At 44.7% G+C, this 12,028-nt stretch overlaps 1 protein-coding gene across 2 annotated transcripts in view; it reads right to left on the bottom strand.

Annotated features, from left to right (window-relative positions):
* Window positions 1-759: 759 nt before the first annotated feature.
* Window positions 760-12,028, bottom strand: part of LOC126522268 (decapping and exoribonuclease protein-like) — a 54,064-nt gene continuing 42,795 nt past the window's right edge. For both annotated transcript variants that reach the window (XM_050170989.3, XM_050170987.3), the window contains 2 exons: window positions 7,309-7,394; window positions 760-3,616 (listed from right to left, as the gene is read on the bottom strand). In XM_050170989.3, the coding sequence (XP_050026946.1) occupies window positions 3,558-3,616; window positions 7,309-7,394 (145 nt within the window). In that variant the 3' untranslated portion in view covers window positions 760-3,557. The remainder of the gene's footprint in view (window positions 3,617-7,308; window positions 7,395-12,028) is intronic.

The raw sequence follows: 12,028 nt of genomic DNA, 5'->3' as shown, positions 1-12,028 counted from the left end.
TTTGTCACTGTGTCAGTTTCATTTCAATTTGCGCTCAAGGGTAGCGTGAGCCTGTATACGGAAACATTTTTCAACGATGTCTGTTTAGCCCACGACCGCTACTGTATATTTCTTTTTTATTTAATGCAATGCTCTGGTATAGCCATGCATTTCGACATTTCAAATAAATGGTGTTAAACAATGTTGGAGCTAATGTAAATTTTGCACATCAAGTTGTAGACATCTCACCGGTTCGTAGAGCAGAAAGTTTTCCCTAATTTATTACAGATGGAGTTAAAATAAAGAATCTTGTCAAAAAACAGGGCTGTGTTAATGAAAACTGCCCTTTGATTGGTACTTAATTCGTAAGGCTATTTGCCTGTTTCAGGGTAGGTGAAGTTCATTTTGTTCTTGTATAACGAGCGGGCTGCCATGTCCAACTCTAAAGCATTCATGCTTCAGCTAGCTCCATATTAAATTTTTTTTTTTATGGGGTTTTACGTGCCAAAACCACTTTCTGATTATGAGGCACGCCGTAGTGGAGGACTCCGGGAATTTTGACCACCGGGGGTTCTTTAAGGTGCACCTAAATCTAAGTACATGGGTGTTTTCGCATTTCGCCCCCATTGAAATGCGGCCGCCATGGCCGCGATTCGATCCCGTGACCTCGTGCTCAGCAGCCCAACACCATAGCCACTATTAAATTTCATGCATACATGAACCATCATATGAATAAATATAATAAATACATAGAAAGAAACGAGCTTTGACATACATCTATTATCATGGAGATATCGCAAATTCTATTGCCATTTATTCACTCAAAAATTAAGACAGCTCAGCAAACTTCACAGAAGCCGGTTTTCAAAAGTGTAAGAAAAATGGAACAGCTGTTACAACGTTGGTACACATTACTAATGCAGATCTCAACAGTGAGGCATTAATCATTCATAGAGTTCTTGAGAAAGCGAAAAGAACCGTACTTGCTATCCCCAAGTTATCACTGTGTCATCACACATGGCACCGAAATAATGTGTGTTTGTTTTTGATATTTTCACTGCTCATTTGCCCATGACATGTTCCTGCTTGTATTTCTCCTGGTTCTGGTATTGAGAAGCCACACTAGTGCGCCCATATACCCGCACGCCTACAGGGTAGGCCTTGTTATTGCTTGCAGCCGTAAGTGAAAGGTGAAGTTCTCATCTCGCACACAAAACCAGTGCCACAACTATGCACCATATAAAACGCAAGCAATATCAAATATTCAAGTAAATAAAAGCAGCAATGTCCCACCGCGTGAGAAATTGATACACGACGTGATGAACAGAAAACAAGTCGCGCATGGAACCATGACCGGACCGTCATATTGCCAATCGTGTTTCCCTTCCATTTTCACATCACATGCATGTGCAACTGACTCGAACTATTTCGAACCGATACTTCGAAACAAAAGTTTGATGCAAACGGAAGCACCACAGTTCTCGCTAGTTGTACGAACAGCCCAGTGGCAGGAGCTGCGATTTTTCTTAAGCACTACCTTTTCTAGCAGATGCAACAAATCTGGGAAGTAATACTGAAATGCAAGGCTACTTTAGAGGCGTGACGTGAAAATTACTGGACGAGCCAGCAGTTTTATAGTGACTGCAAAAAGAGGTTCTGCATAGGTTTCGATTTTAAAGCAGTGCGCCTCATATGATTGCCACAAAGACCATCAGAGGCCCGACAGGTTTCGATTTTAAAGCAGTGCGCCTCGTATGATTGCCACAAAGACCATCAGAGGCCCGAAAATTCGCTGGTGTGCCTCTTTTGACACATGGCAGCCAAGTGATGTTCACGGTTCGTTGTCCATTCGACAATGAAGATGACTGTTTGTAGGTCTTATGCGCAACCAGCCTGACCATGCGGCGAAACAATTCTTCCCCAAAACTTTAATAGATTTTCGCTGAGGTATGTCTACACTGGACATACTACTACAGCTCAAGAAACATATTGTCATTGGTCCCAGTAAAGGTCATACCAAAGCAATTCTAGCACTGGACCTAAAGGCAGCCTTTGACAACATCTCATAGAATATCATTCTAACAAATTTTTCCTCCTACCGATGCGGAAAACGCACCTACAGTTATGTCTGGACCATTTTATGAGAATGAGCGGCCACCATCGGCTTAGGCGAATCTCGGCCAGAGATCATAAAAGCTTTCGACGGAGGCGCAACAGAGGGTTTAGCTCTCTCACCGACCCTGCTCAACGTGGCCATGGCAAACCTGCCACAGCTGCTAGCCGCAATGCATCGGAAGAGGCAACGTAAGGTTCCATTTAATAATTTTTAAGGCTGTTCCAAATAGAATCACAGAGTAACTTCTGAAAATTAAACCAACAAACACAACCTGAAACATATTCGGCAACAAATCAGCTCCATCAACAAGGAAACATGGAATTAGACGGAATATAACACGCACCTTTTATGCCCTTCAGATTGGGCACTGGGGTTTCTTGGTACACAAACACTACTACTCACAGCAGATACAGAATAGCCTATTCGAAAACTATATAGAATGCATGAGTACTTAAGGTTCTTTTAACATCACACGTTTACCAACAGCATCTCCTTAACTTCGACACAAGCTCGTTGAAAATCAGTAGGTGGCTGTGTGAACAGCCGAGCCCTGAAAAATGGGTGATTTTCACAACTTGTATTCTGTGCGTGGCATTTACCCCCATACGTTACATGATCACATCCGCTCTTTCTTAATACGCTGTTCCCAAATGACTATTGCCGTTCGTAATTTACGCCATCCATGCAAAGGGGTAACAAAATATGATGTGCACAAAATATAGGGAAGGGAATGATGAACCCTGTGACGTAGCGTTTCTTGCCAGTTGGTGTCAACCTTCCTGCGCAACATTTTCGTGGTACTACAGTCACTTGAAACTGCAGCAAGTTCGCAAATGATTAGTCTATTGCTACGTGCAACAGTCGTTATGGCAGTGAGAGTGTGAAAGCGAGAATGCCTTTGTGACATAATAAACAAATGGTTGCTCTAGGCAGCTTATACTTGAAGCTTACAATCTTGACTGCTACGTTCGTTTCAAGAATAGAAATTTGCCCAACTATGCAGGCACTTAAAATGTTTATTATTTTTATGTTTGCTTCTGAGAAATGGTATGATGATGAATGAAATCATCTCTACAGATTATACTTCCATCAAAAAAACATTCACAATTTTCGAAAAGCTGACGGTTCGGTAATTACACGATGACATATTAAAATAAGACTTTTCGAACATTTCAAAAAAGAACAATTGTGCAAGAATGACAGAAACTACAGACATAAATATCCTCGTATTCTAATATAAAGTACAAACATTTTCATTTGGAGCAATGAAACCTTCACTAAATACTTATGGGGTGTGTGAGTAGAATAGAGTCTCTTCATTTTCTGGAAGGTTGCCTTTAGCACACTATCATTGAAAACAGATCACATAAAGAGCGAGAGGTGCAACTGAAGCAAACACTTCAACAGTCTTCAAACGCCTCCAGGAACCAGTCCGGCAGACGGTAAAGCTTTGCAGGATTTGTCAGGTGCTTGCAGACGATCTCGCGGGTTGACGGCACGTACTCGAAATGGTAGACAGTCCTGCGGGCAAGAAAACAAGAAAACACGGTATTGCCACTCAGAGCCATATACAGGCATGTACATGCGCACAGACAGAAGAGGCCGCCTCTACCGAACCACAAATGACGAGGTGCCTCTGCTCGTGCCCTCCTGAAAGCGCTAACATGCATGTATCAATGCGCGCGGCCGAACACGCCGCCCGGAGGAGAATGCGCACCCCTCCTTACACTCGCCCAGGAGCATCGCGTGTGACAGATATGGCGCGCTTCCTTTCGTGCGCGAGATTGAGCCGCGATCGCCAGCACACCCTCGCACACTTTCACTCGCACATACATGACGTGCGGCGATGATTTCGTCGCCCTTGGACTTTATATAAATCCTCATGGTGACATCAATGGCAGAAATGTGTTGCAGTGTCCATATAATTGGAATAAAAAAAAACAGCAGGATGGTGTGATGATTGTCGGCAGCAGTTTATTCAAGAAACGCTGAATATAGCAGATTCCTATGTGAAGGAAACTGCAGTATCGAGGCATGTTCGGTAAATAGTAAATGTGACAAATGAAATCATAGAGGGGTGGAAAAGCGGGTGGGAAAGAGTGAGCTATGTGCGAATAAACACTGCTACAAAAGCTGTTCCGTCCCTGGCGAAGACAAGTCCCCTTGTCAAAAGGTTCGCTCTGGCGATATTCTATGTTAGACAACTGTTAATAACTATTTTAGCTGCTTATTAAGTGTAAAATTAGATGTGTTCTTGATGCAAACCACTTCATTTGACAATGTTGACAAGTGTGCGATGACACAGAGGATTAAACACATGTATTTGGTCTGTAAGGCAAAGTGTAGTGTGTGAAGATAAGAGATACCACATTAAAGAAAACAAAATGTGTGCGGCTACATGCGCAATAAAACATTTAAATTCTCACTAGACGTTGTCAAAGAACGCGATATATTATGCATGTATAAGAATGCTGGGTGAAAATGCAAGTTTTAATCGCAGTGGTGGGAATAACCAAGCGCGCTTAGAGCAAATATTGCAGAATGACTCGGAGTAATTTGTAGCAGTGGACAATAATTACTCTGAATAGTTATTGGCTCGATACTATTCCTGCGCATCAAAATGGTTCTAAAGTACCGGCACGAATAATGGCAAATAAAAATAATCCACGCACGTGATCATTCACGAATAACTTACAACCATCACACGGCCACACTGAGTCAATCAACACAATCGAAAAAAGAAAGTACCGCGCATCGCCAGCGCACAAAAGCAAGCACACAAAATGCACAAGGACGTACAGCATTAAATTCACGTGGTATGTAGGATGGTTGCTTGATCAATTTTATGTTAGATCAAAGGATGTCTAGCTAATAAATTCAGTGACCTACAAATGTGCTACGCTAAGAGCACACACAGATAAATGCAACAGCACACAGCACACATGCCAAATTAGCTAATATGCAGGGGGTAACTTTTGGTTTCCTGAGCGCACCGTGACACAACCGCCTCGCTGAACAAACGAAATGCGCATCATCGGCTTATGAGCACCTATCCCACCAAGGCCACGCTGCCAGTATGAAGCAGGAATGCGGGACACATCAACAATGCGTAATAGGCCGAGTGCCCATTATTATAGGCCAGCAGAACTTCACCCTAAACGATTCTGACACATAGTTTCCTAATGGCTTACCCGAAACATGCATGACCGCACACTGCACTGGATTAGCTCAGTAACCCTACAGCTCATTTAGCGGTATGAACGGCAGGAGGTGAACTGCACCCTTTGCATTAGGTGGTGGCGTACCCCACCTGGCGTTGACCCCAACTTATTTTCACCGTGACCTCCAAGATTACGCTGCTCATTCCGGAGCAACTTTTGGGCAGATTCTCTCATTCGCAGCATGGATATAACTGCTTTAAGGGAATGTACATTGGAGCAATTGTAGCAGAATGCCCATCAGTGCGATCGCTTTTAGAATGCGTGTGGAATAAAAACAGGGTAATGAAAGGCAGGCTCAGAAACACGAACCGAAACACAGTGTGGGAAGAAGCATGCCAGGCCATATCTGCGGTGCCAATCAGGATTGGTATATGAGATACTGCTGAGAGAGCTTGCCCACTGTTTGCCTTGGTGTCTTGCCTCCCAGTTCAATTGCTGCCCCTGAAGCCAGCCTAGTTACGGTTTCATTCATTACCTCTATGTCATCTTCATCTCTCTGTTCTAAGGCTGCACATTTGTTTGCAACTACCGGCCTGAATTTGTCTGCTTTTACCCTTACTGTGTCTAGGTTGACCTATTTCTTCTTGATCCAATTTTACTTTTCCTCTCTTCAAATTGAGGTGAATCCTAGACCTCACTAACCAATGGTCACTGCACTTTACCCTACCTATCACTTCTACATCCTGCACTATGCTAGGATTGGCAGAAAATATTAAATCAATTTAATTTCTTGTTTCATCATTAGGGCTTTTCCAGATCCACTTTCTGTTGCTACACTTCCTGAAAAAAAATGTTCATTATTCACAGCTTATTCCTTTTTGGGAATTCTGCCAGCATCTCTCCTCTAGCATTCCTAAAATCGATGCCGTAGTTCCCAATTGCTTGCTCACTAGCTTGCTTTTTCCCCACTTTTGCATTGAAGTCACCAATTACTACAGTATACTAGTTTGTACTTTTCCCATCACTAATTCAATATATTCATAAAATTGATCTACTTCATCATCACCGTGACTGGATGTTGGAGCACAGGTTTGTACTACCTTTAATCTATCTCTCTTACTAAGTTTGATTATGACTACTGCTACCCTATCATTAAGGCTGTAGAACTTGTCAATGTTGCCCGCTATAGCCTTATGAATTAGGAATCCTACCCCGTATTGCTTATCTGGAAGACCTCTATAGCGGAGGACATGGCCATAAGTGAGCACTGTATAAGCTTCACCAGTTCTACCGTCACTAAGGCCAATGATGTCCCTAACAATGTCTGATAGTTCCTCAAAGAGTCCTGCTAGGCTAGCCTCAGTCAACAAAGTTCGGCTGTTATAGGTTGACAGAGTCAGTTTCCATTGGCAGCCTGTCCAGACCCAGAGATTTTTAGCACCCTCTGCTGCGTTACAGGTCTGACTGCCGCCTTGGTCAGGTGCTCCACAGCTGCAGGAGACTGAAGGCCAAGGGTTAATTGTAGAAATCATGAGGGAGGGAGCAGCCGAATACTGCACCAGAGAGGCCAATTCCTGTTCTGGTGAGAGAGTGCCTTTGTTCAAGCTTAGTGGGCCTTCATAATTTGGTTGTACCTGGATTAGTACAGACCAACTAGCTCTTGAGATATTTTGCTGGTGTAAGGCGTCCCTCCAAGTGTGCAGATGTAGTGCACTGGAGGAGGTGAAATTCAAGCTCACCACTGTCAAAAAAAAAAAAGAAGCATTAGAACTTTCCGAGCGTCCGACATTGCTCAGTCAGATAATCCCGTAGGCGGCGAGGCTACTTTATTGCTGAAAAGTACAGCCCAGAGGGCCCTACATGCCCAAAAGATCCATTGTTGATTTATCTGCCCTCTCTGGGTTTTCCTGATCATCATAGGACGCATCTTCATATGGACCAACCTTAGTATAGACCATCAACGTTTGATAAGGAACAAACAAAGAAGGCAAAATGAATTATGAGACTCGAAGAACAAAATAAAGAGAAATAAAAGATAAGAAATTATCTGACCTTCCGTCATTCCCTTCGACGTGTTCTTTGATAAAGGAAAGCAGCTGGTTGCAGAATCGCATGCACACGTCCTCCGACCACAGTCCCTGTAATCAAAACAGAAAAAACTGAAATATCGCAGCAGAAGCTTCACACAACAGTTATCAAATGAGAAAAGTTCTATAAAGACATCTTTGAGTAAAGCAACATCCAGATTAGAACACAGGGCACACTTTCCAAGCTATTTTGCATGATCATTCTAGGCGATGCTAAACAAATACTTCATCTCCATACCAAGAGTTGTGCTCTCCTTTTGCAGCTTATCATGACAGTTTTACAAAGTTGAGATAGACACAGATGTAGTTTACAAGTGGCGCTGGGAGTAATAGAGCATAAGGATCCAGAATGCGGAGCCTCAACAGTTATCTCAACATGTTTCCACTTGTGGAAGCCTCTACAAATTGACGGGATACAGGGTAGAGCACTGCATTATCTCATCCCTACCCAAAAACCCGGGCCCAGCCTGGCTCACACGCCGAGCCAGGTCGGGTAAAGTAGCGTACACAATGGGCTTGGGCCGGGCCCGGGCCTGAAGCTCTGGCATTCGGGTTGGGCCCAGCTTTGGGTCAGGCCCGAGTTTGAGGCTGCGGGCTCAGGTTGGGCTGGGCTTGTTCTTTGGTACGCTCTTAATGTGGTTCCACACAGGCTGTGCATACATATACATTCTACATATTCTTTTGTTCTAGGTTTGTAACGGCAGTGGTCGCAGACTCTGATGGACAGCAATTTAGAGATGATGAAAGCGTTACCGTATAATGCAGAATATAGGTCGAGGCGGAATATAGGTCAACCCCCTTACATTGAAGTAAAGAAGTCAACATCAAAATTATAAGGCACAAAACTTTGTTTTATTTAGTGGTGCTGCCACACTCGTCACCTGCTCATTCGTCTGAGCTGTCTGAACTCTCGTCCGAAGACGACTGCTTTTCGCCGGCTGCTCCCACAACATATTATCCTCGGTGCCGTCCAAGAAGTTCCTAATGCAACACTTCTTGAATGCCCGCACCACCATATCGTCGGGCAGCGAGCGCCAAGCCTGCGACACCCATGTGGCCACAGTGGCGAGAGGCGGCCTGCGCAGCCAGCCGGTTAGGGTCGTCGGGTTGTCGCCGGCCATCCACTGATTACATTGTTCACGGACACGGTCTTTAAAGGGCTTGTTGAGCACGACGTCCAGTTGCTGAAGTGTTGAGGTCATGCCTCCAAGAATGACGGCGAGTTCCGTCCTCCCGTCGTGGAGTGCCTGCTTCACACCTGCGGCCAAGTGCCCGTGAAAGGCATCTAAGACGAGCATGCTCGGGCACCGCAGGAGTGCGCCAGGTGGCCGATTCCAAACGGTCTTAATCCAATTGAGCGTGAGGGTGTTGTCCATATAGCCCTTTTCAATCACGCGAACGACAACATCCCACAGGAAAGCGTCTTTCGGCAGCGTCTTCCTCTTAAGATTATGTATGGGGGCAGCTTTCTGCCGTCTGCAGTACACGCGAGCATTACCGTGAAGCGCAAATGCTCGTTCCTCATAGAAAGAAGCTTGACTTCTTTTACGCCGCGTTCGCACACTGTGGTGGGCGACGGCATGTTGAACCACACCAGCGTTTCATCAGCGTTGCCGATCTGTCCCAACATGTAGCCATGCTGCTGCCGGAGACAGATAACATAGCGCTGGAATTCGACCAGCTTGTCCTCGTATGCCTCTGGCAGCTTCTGGCAGATTGATGTGCGCCGTCGAAGTACGAATCGCTTGCGTCGCATGAAGCGACAAACCCAATAAATGGAGCCCTTGAATTGTTCCTTGGGCAGTCTGGATTCTCGGGCGATCTCAATAGCTTTGATGCGGATGAGTTCCGCTGTCACTGGCAAAGATCTGGCACGATGCATACATATACATACGGCACGATGTGCATACATATACGTTCTACATATGCTTTTCTTGAACAGGTGTCATTCTAACATGGAATAAGCTTCTTGGAGAAGTTTTTTCTGGACCACCGGATTTGTTGTGCTTGTTGCTGCTTCGTTTATGTGGGACGGGCGTGAAGTAAGTGAATCAGCCGCTCGTTCCACTAATATTTTTCCTGTCACTGCGAGAATGTTCCAGTAAAGCATCTCATTATTTTTTTTTCTGCTTTTTTTTACGTTGAATTTTATATTATATTCAAATATCATTATATAATCACAGCAATAAATGTGATATGATATCTATGTTTGTTATTTATTGTTGCAATAGCGATTACAGGCTTCCAAAGCGAGGAACATCACTAAAGGCTGGTGCTGTTCACAAAAATGAAAGTTCTGCATGGAATCTAATGACTTAGATTCAGCAGAGAAGCATTTCTTTCCCAGGGCTTTATCAAGGCACCCAGTTGTCGTGTTACACTGGGTGGACACGCAGAACTTGCTTTCGAGTGTTCGAAGAGAGAGAGGAAGAGAGAACCCTTTAATGAAAGGCAGAGATTTTAGCCAGCGTGCAGACATCGCTGACATGCTACTCTGCGTAGGGAAGGGAATTGGGGACAGAAAGAAATGAAGGATGCAAAAAATAAAGGAATAAGTTTAAAAAATGGGCACCGAGTTTTCTGACTCGTGGGCAACGGCGTGCTATGATAAAGTCCTTTAGTGTATGCACCATCCCACAATGAGGTGACAGAATTCACTGCGTGAAAGGCACATGAGAGTGACAGCAGAACTAAAGTTTCTCGAGTTGACCAATGTTTTCTAAGTATGTGAATAAGAAGTTCATCGGAAGCCTCTGTTATGTGAGGCAGGCTAAAGGGCCTAAGACACAGTCAAATTATACAGGTCTCTGTGTAAGCGAATGCATGCAATGTTCATAGAATGCACGATCGTCGGCATACGCTTGACACTCAAATAGGATATGCTCCACGGTTTCAACTGAGCCAAGTTGTTGCAGTGTGGACTTGTCACTTGATCAAAGCGTACCGTAAGCTGTTTCCATAGGCGGTGTTCAGGCGAAGATGATGATATAGATTTTTGAAATGGCAAGGAATGCTTGATGGGAGTCTGGATCTGAGATTTGGGTCGATTGAGTAAAGGAAAGGGTAATGTTGGGTTGGCAAGCTCCACAGCTGGCCCTTTTCTTCAGAAGCAAATCTTTTAGCTAGTTGGGAAGCATCAGATGTACTGAAATAAATCCGCTTATAGTTTTGATGTTGAAGACCTTTGCGTGCCGCTTCATCTGCTTTTTCGTTGGCCAGAATACCACAAAGAGCAGGTATCCACTGAAACTTGATACAGTGGCCTGTTGCAATGGCCAAGTGATGTAAGTATGCAATGTCGAAAGGAACAGGCTGATGATTGTTTTTTTAGCAGACTGCACAATGTTTGTAGTGCTCCTTTAGAGTCAGTGAAAATCCCCCATTGATCAGGCACTCGGCGCAGTATATAGAGGACAGCTTCTTTGATGCCGTGATGCTGTGCTGTCGATGAGGATGTCCTCCACTGCAGCCGATAAGAAAGCATTTGTCTTCTTCAGGGCACATGAAGACCACAGGAGGAAGTGTCCTGAGTGGTTCAGGCATCAGTGTATGTGGGTGTGCTAAGTATATTTCTCGGCTAAGTAGAGGAGAGTGGTCTGCAGCAGAGCGCCCTGTGGTATGCGACTGTTTGTACCATTTACACCACTACAAACTGCTTTATATCTAGAGGGGAAAGTGTCCAGAGAGGAAAAGGCGGAGGCAGTAATTTCTGTGGCTGAAAAATCGGAGGAAGGTGCAAGATCTGCACAGCTTGGCCAAAGCCAGACTTACTGTGGGTTATGTGGTCGTGGTACATGAGATGCTTTCTCCCTTGGAGCACATGCTGAAAATGGGTACTCATTGTTTCTTGGGAAGTGATGACATCTAGCGGTAGACATCCTGCTTCCGCTACTGTTCCTGAGGCTGAAGAGCCCTTCGGTAGGCTAAGGCGAATCCGCAGGCAGTTGTTCCGCGAGGCTTCCAGATTGCTTTTGTTGGCTGGTGATAATCTTTGAAGCACCGCTAGGCAGTAGCGCAATGTGCCTTCAATATAGGCTTTTTCAACCAGTACCACTGAGCGGCAGTTGCAGCCACATCGAGTTCGCGCCATGAATTTGAAAACTTGCAATGCTGCCGCAATCCTCGAACGTGGCATTTTTACCTGAGGTGACCAAGAGAGATTTCTGTCTATCACAATTCAAAGGAATCTCTGAGAATGTACGTACGGCAGCGGTCGTCAACCGAGTAAGAGTGGATATTTGATTATTTTCTTTCTGTGAAAGCCATGGCTGTGCTTTCTTCTGGCGAGAGATGAAGACCTCGGGGAGCCAAATACATGGATTGCTTCAGTAATGCTTGTTGAAGTCGTTGTTGGGTGATATAGCCCAAACTTGATGTGTCGCAGATACAGGTAGCATCGGCATAGATTGTGATGTGTACTCCTTGCGGTAGGTTTCTTGTTGTGTTTATCAGGGCGATATTGAATAGGAACGGGCTGAGGAAAGTACCCCGGAATAGGCCCTTCTCCAGTGCGTAAGACTCTGTAGGTCCGTTCGGAGTACTCATAAATGTTTTGCGCTCTGGTAAATAGTTTTCTATCCACTTGTATAGCTTTCCTCCTAGGCAAAGGCCAGCCAAAGCTGCGAGAATGGTGTGGTGAAAAAGAAAGTCAAAAGCTGCCTTGATGTCAAGGAAAACTGCCGTCG

Source organism: Dermacentor andersoni, chromosome 6 (genome assembly GCF_023375885.2).
Source record: "Dermacentor andersoni chromosome 6, qqDerAnde1_hic_scaffold, whole genome shotgun sequence".
NCBI classification, from domain to species: Eukaryota; Metazoa; Arthropoda; class Arachnida; order Ixodida; family Ixodidae; genus Dermacentor; species Dermacentor andersoni.
This window is presented reverse-complemented; position numbering and strand designations above follow the sequence as displayed.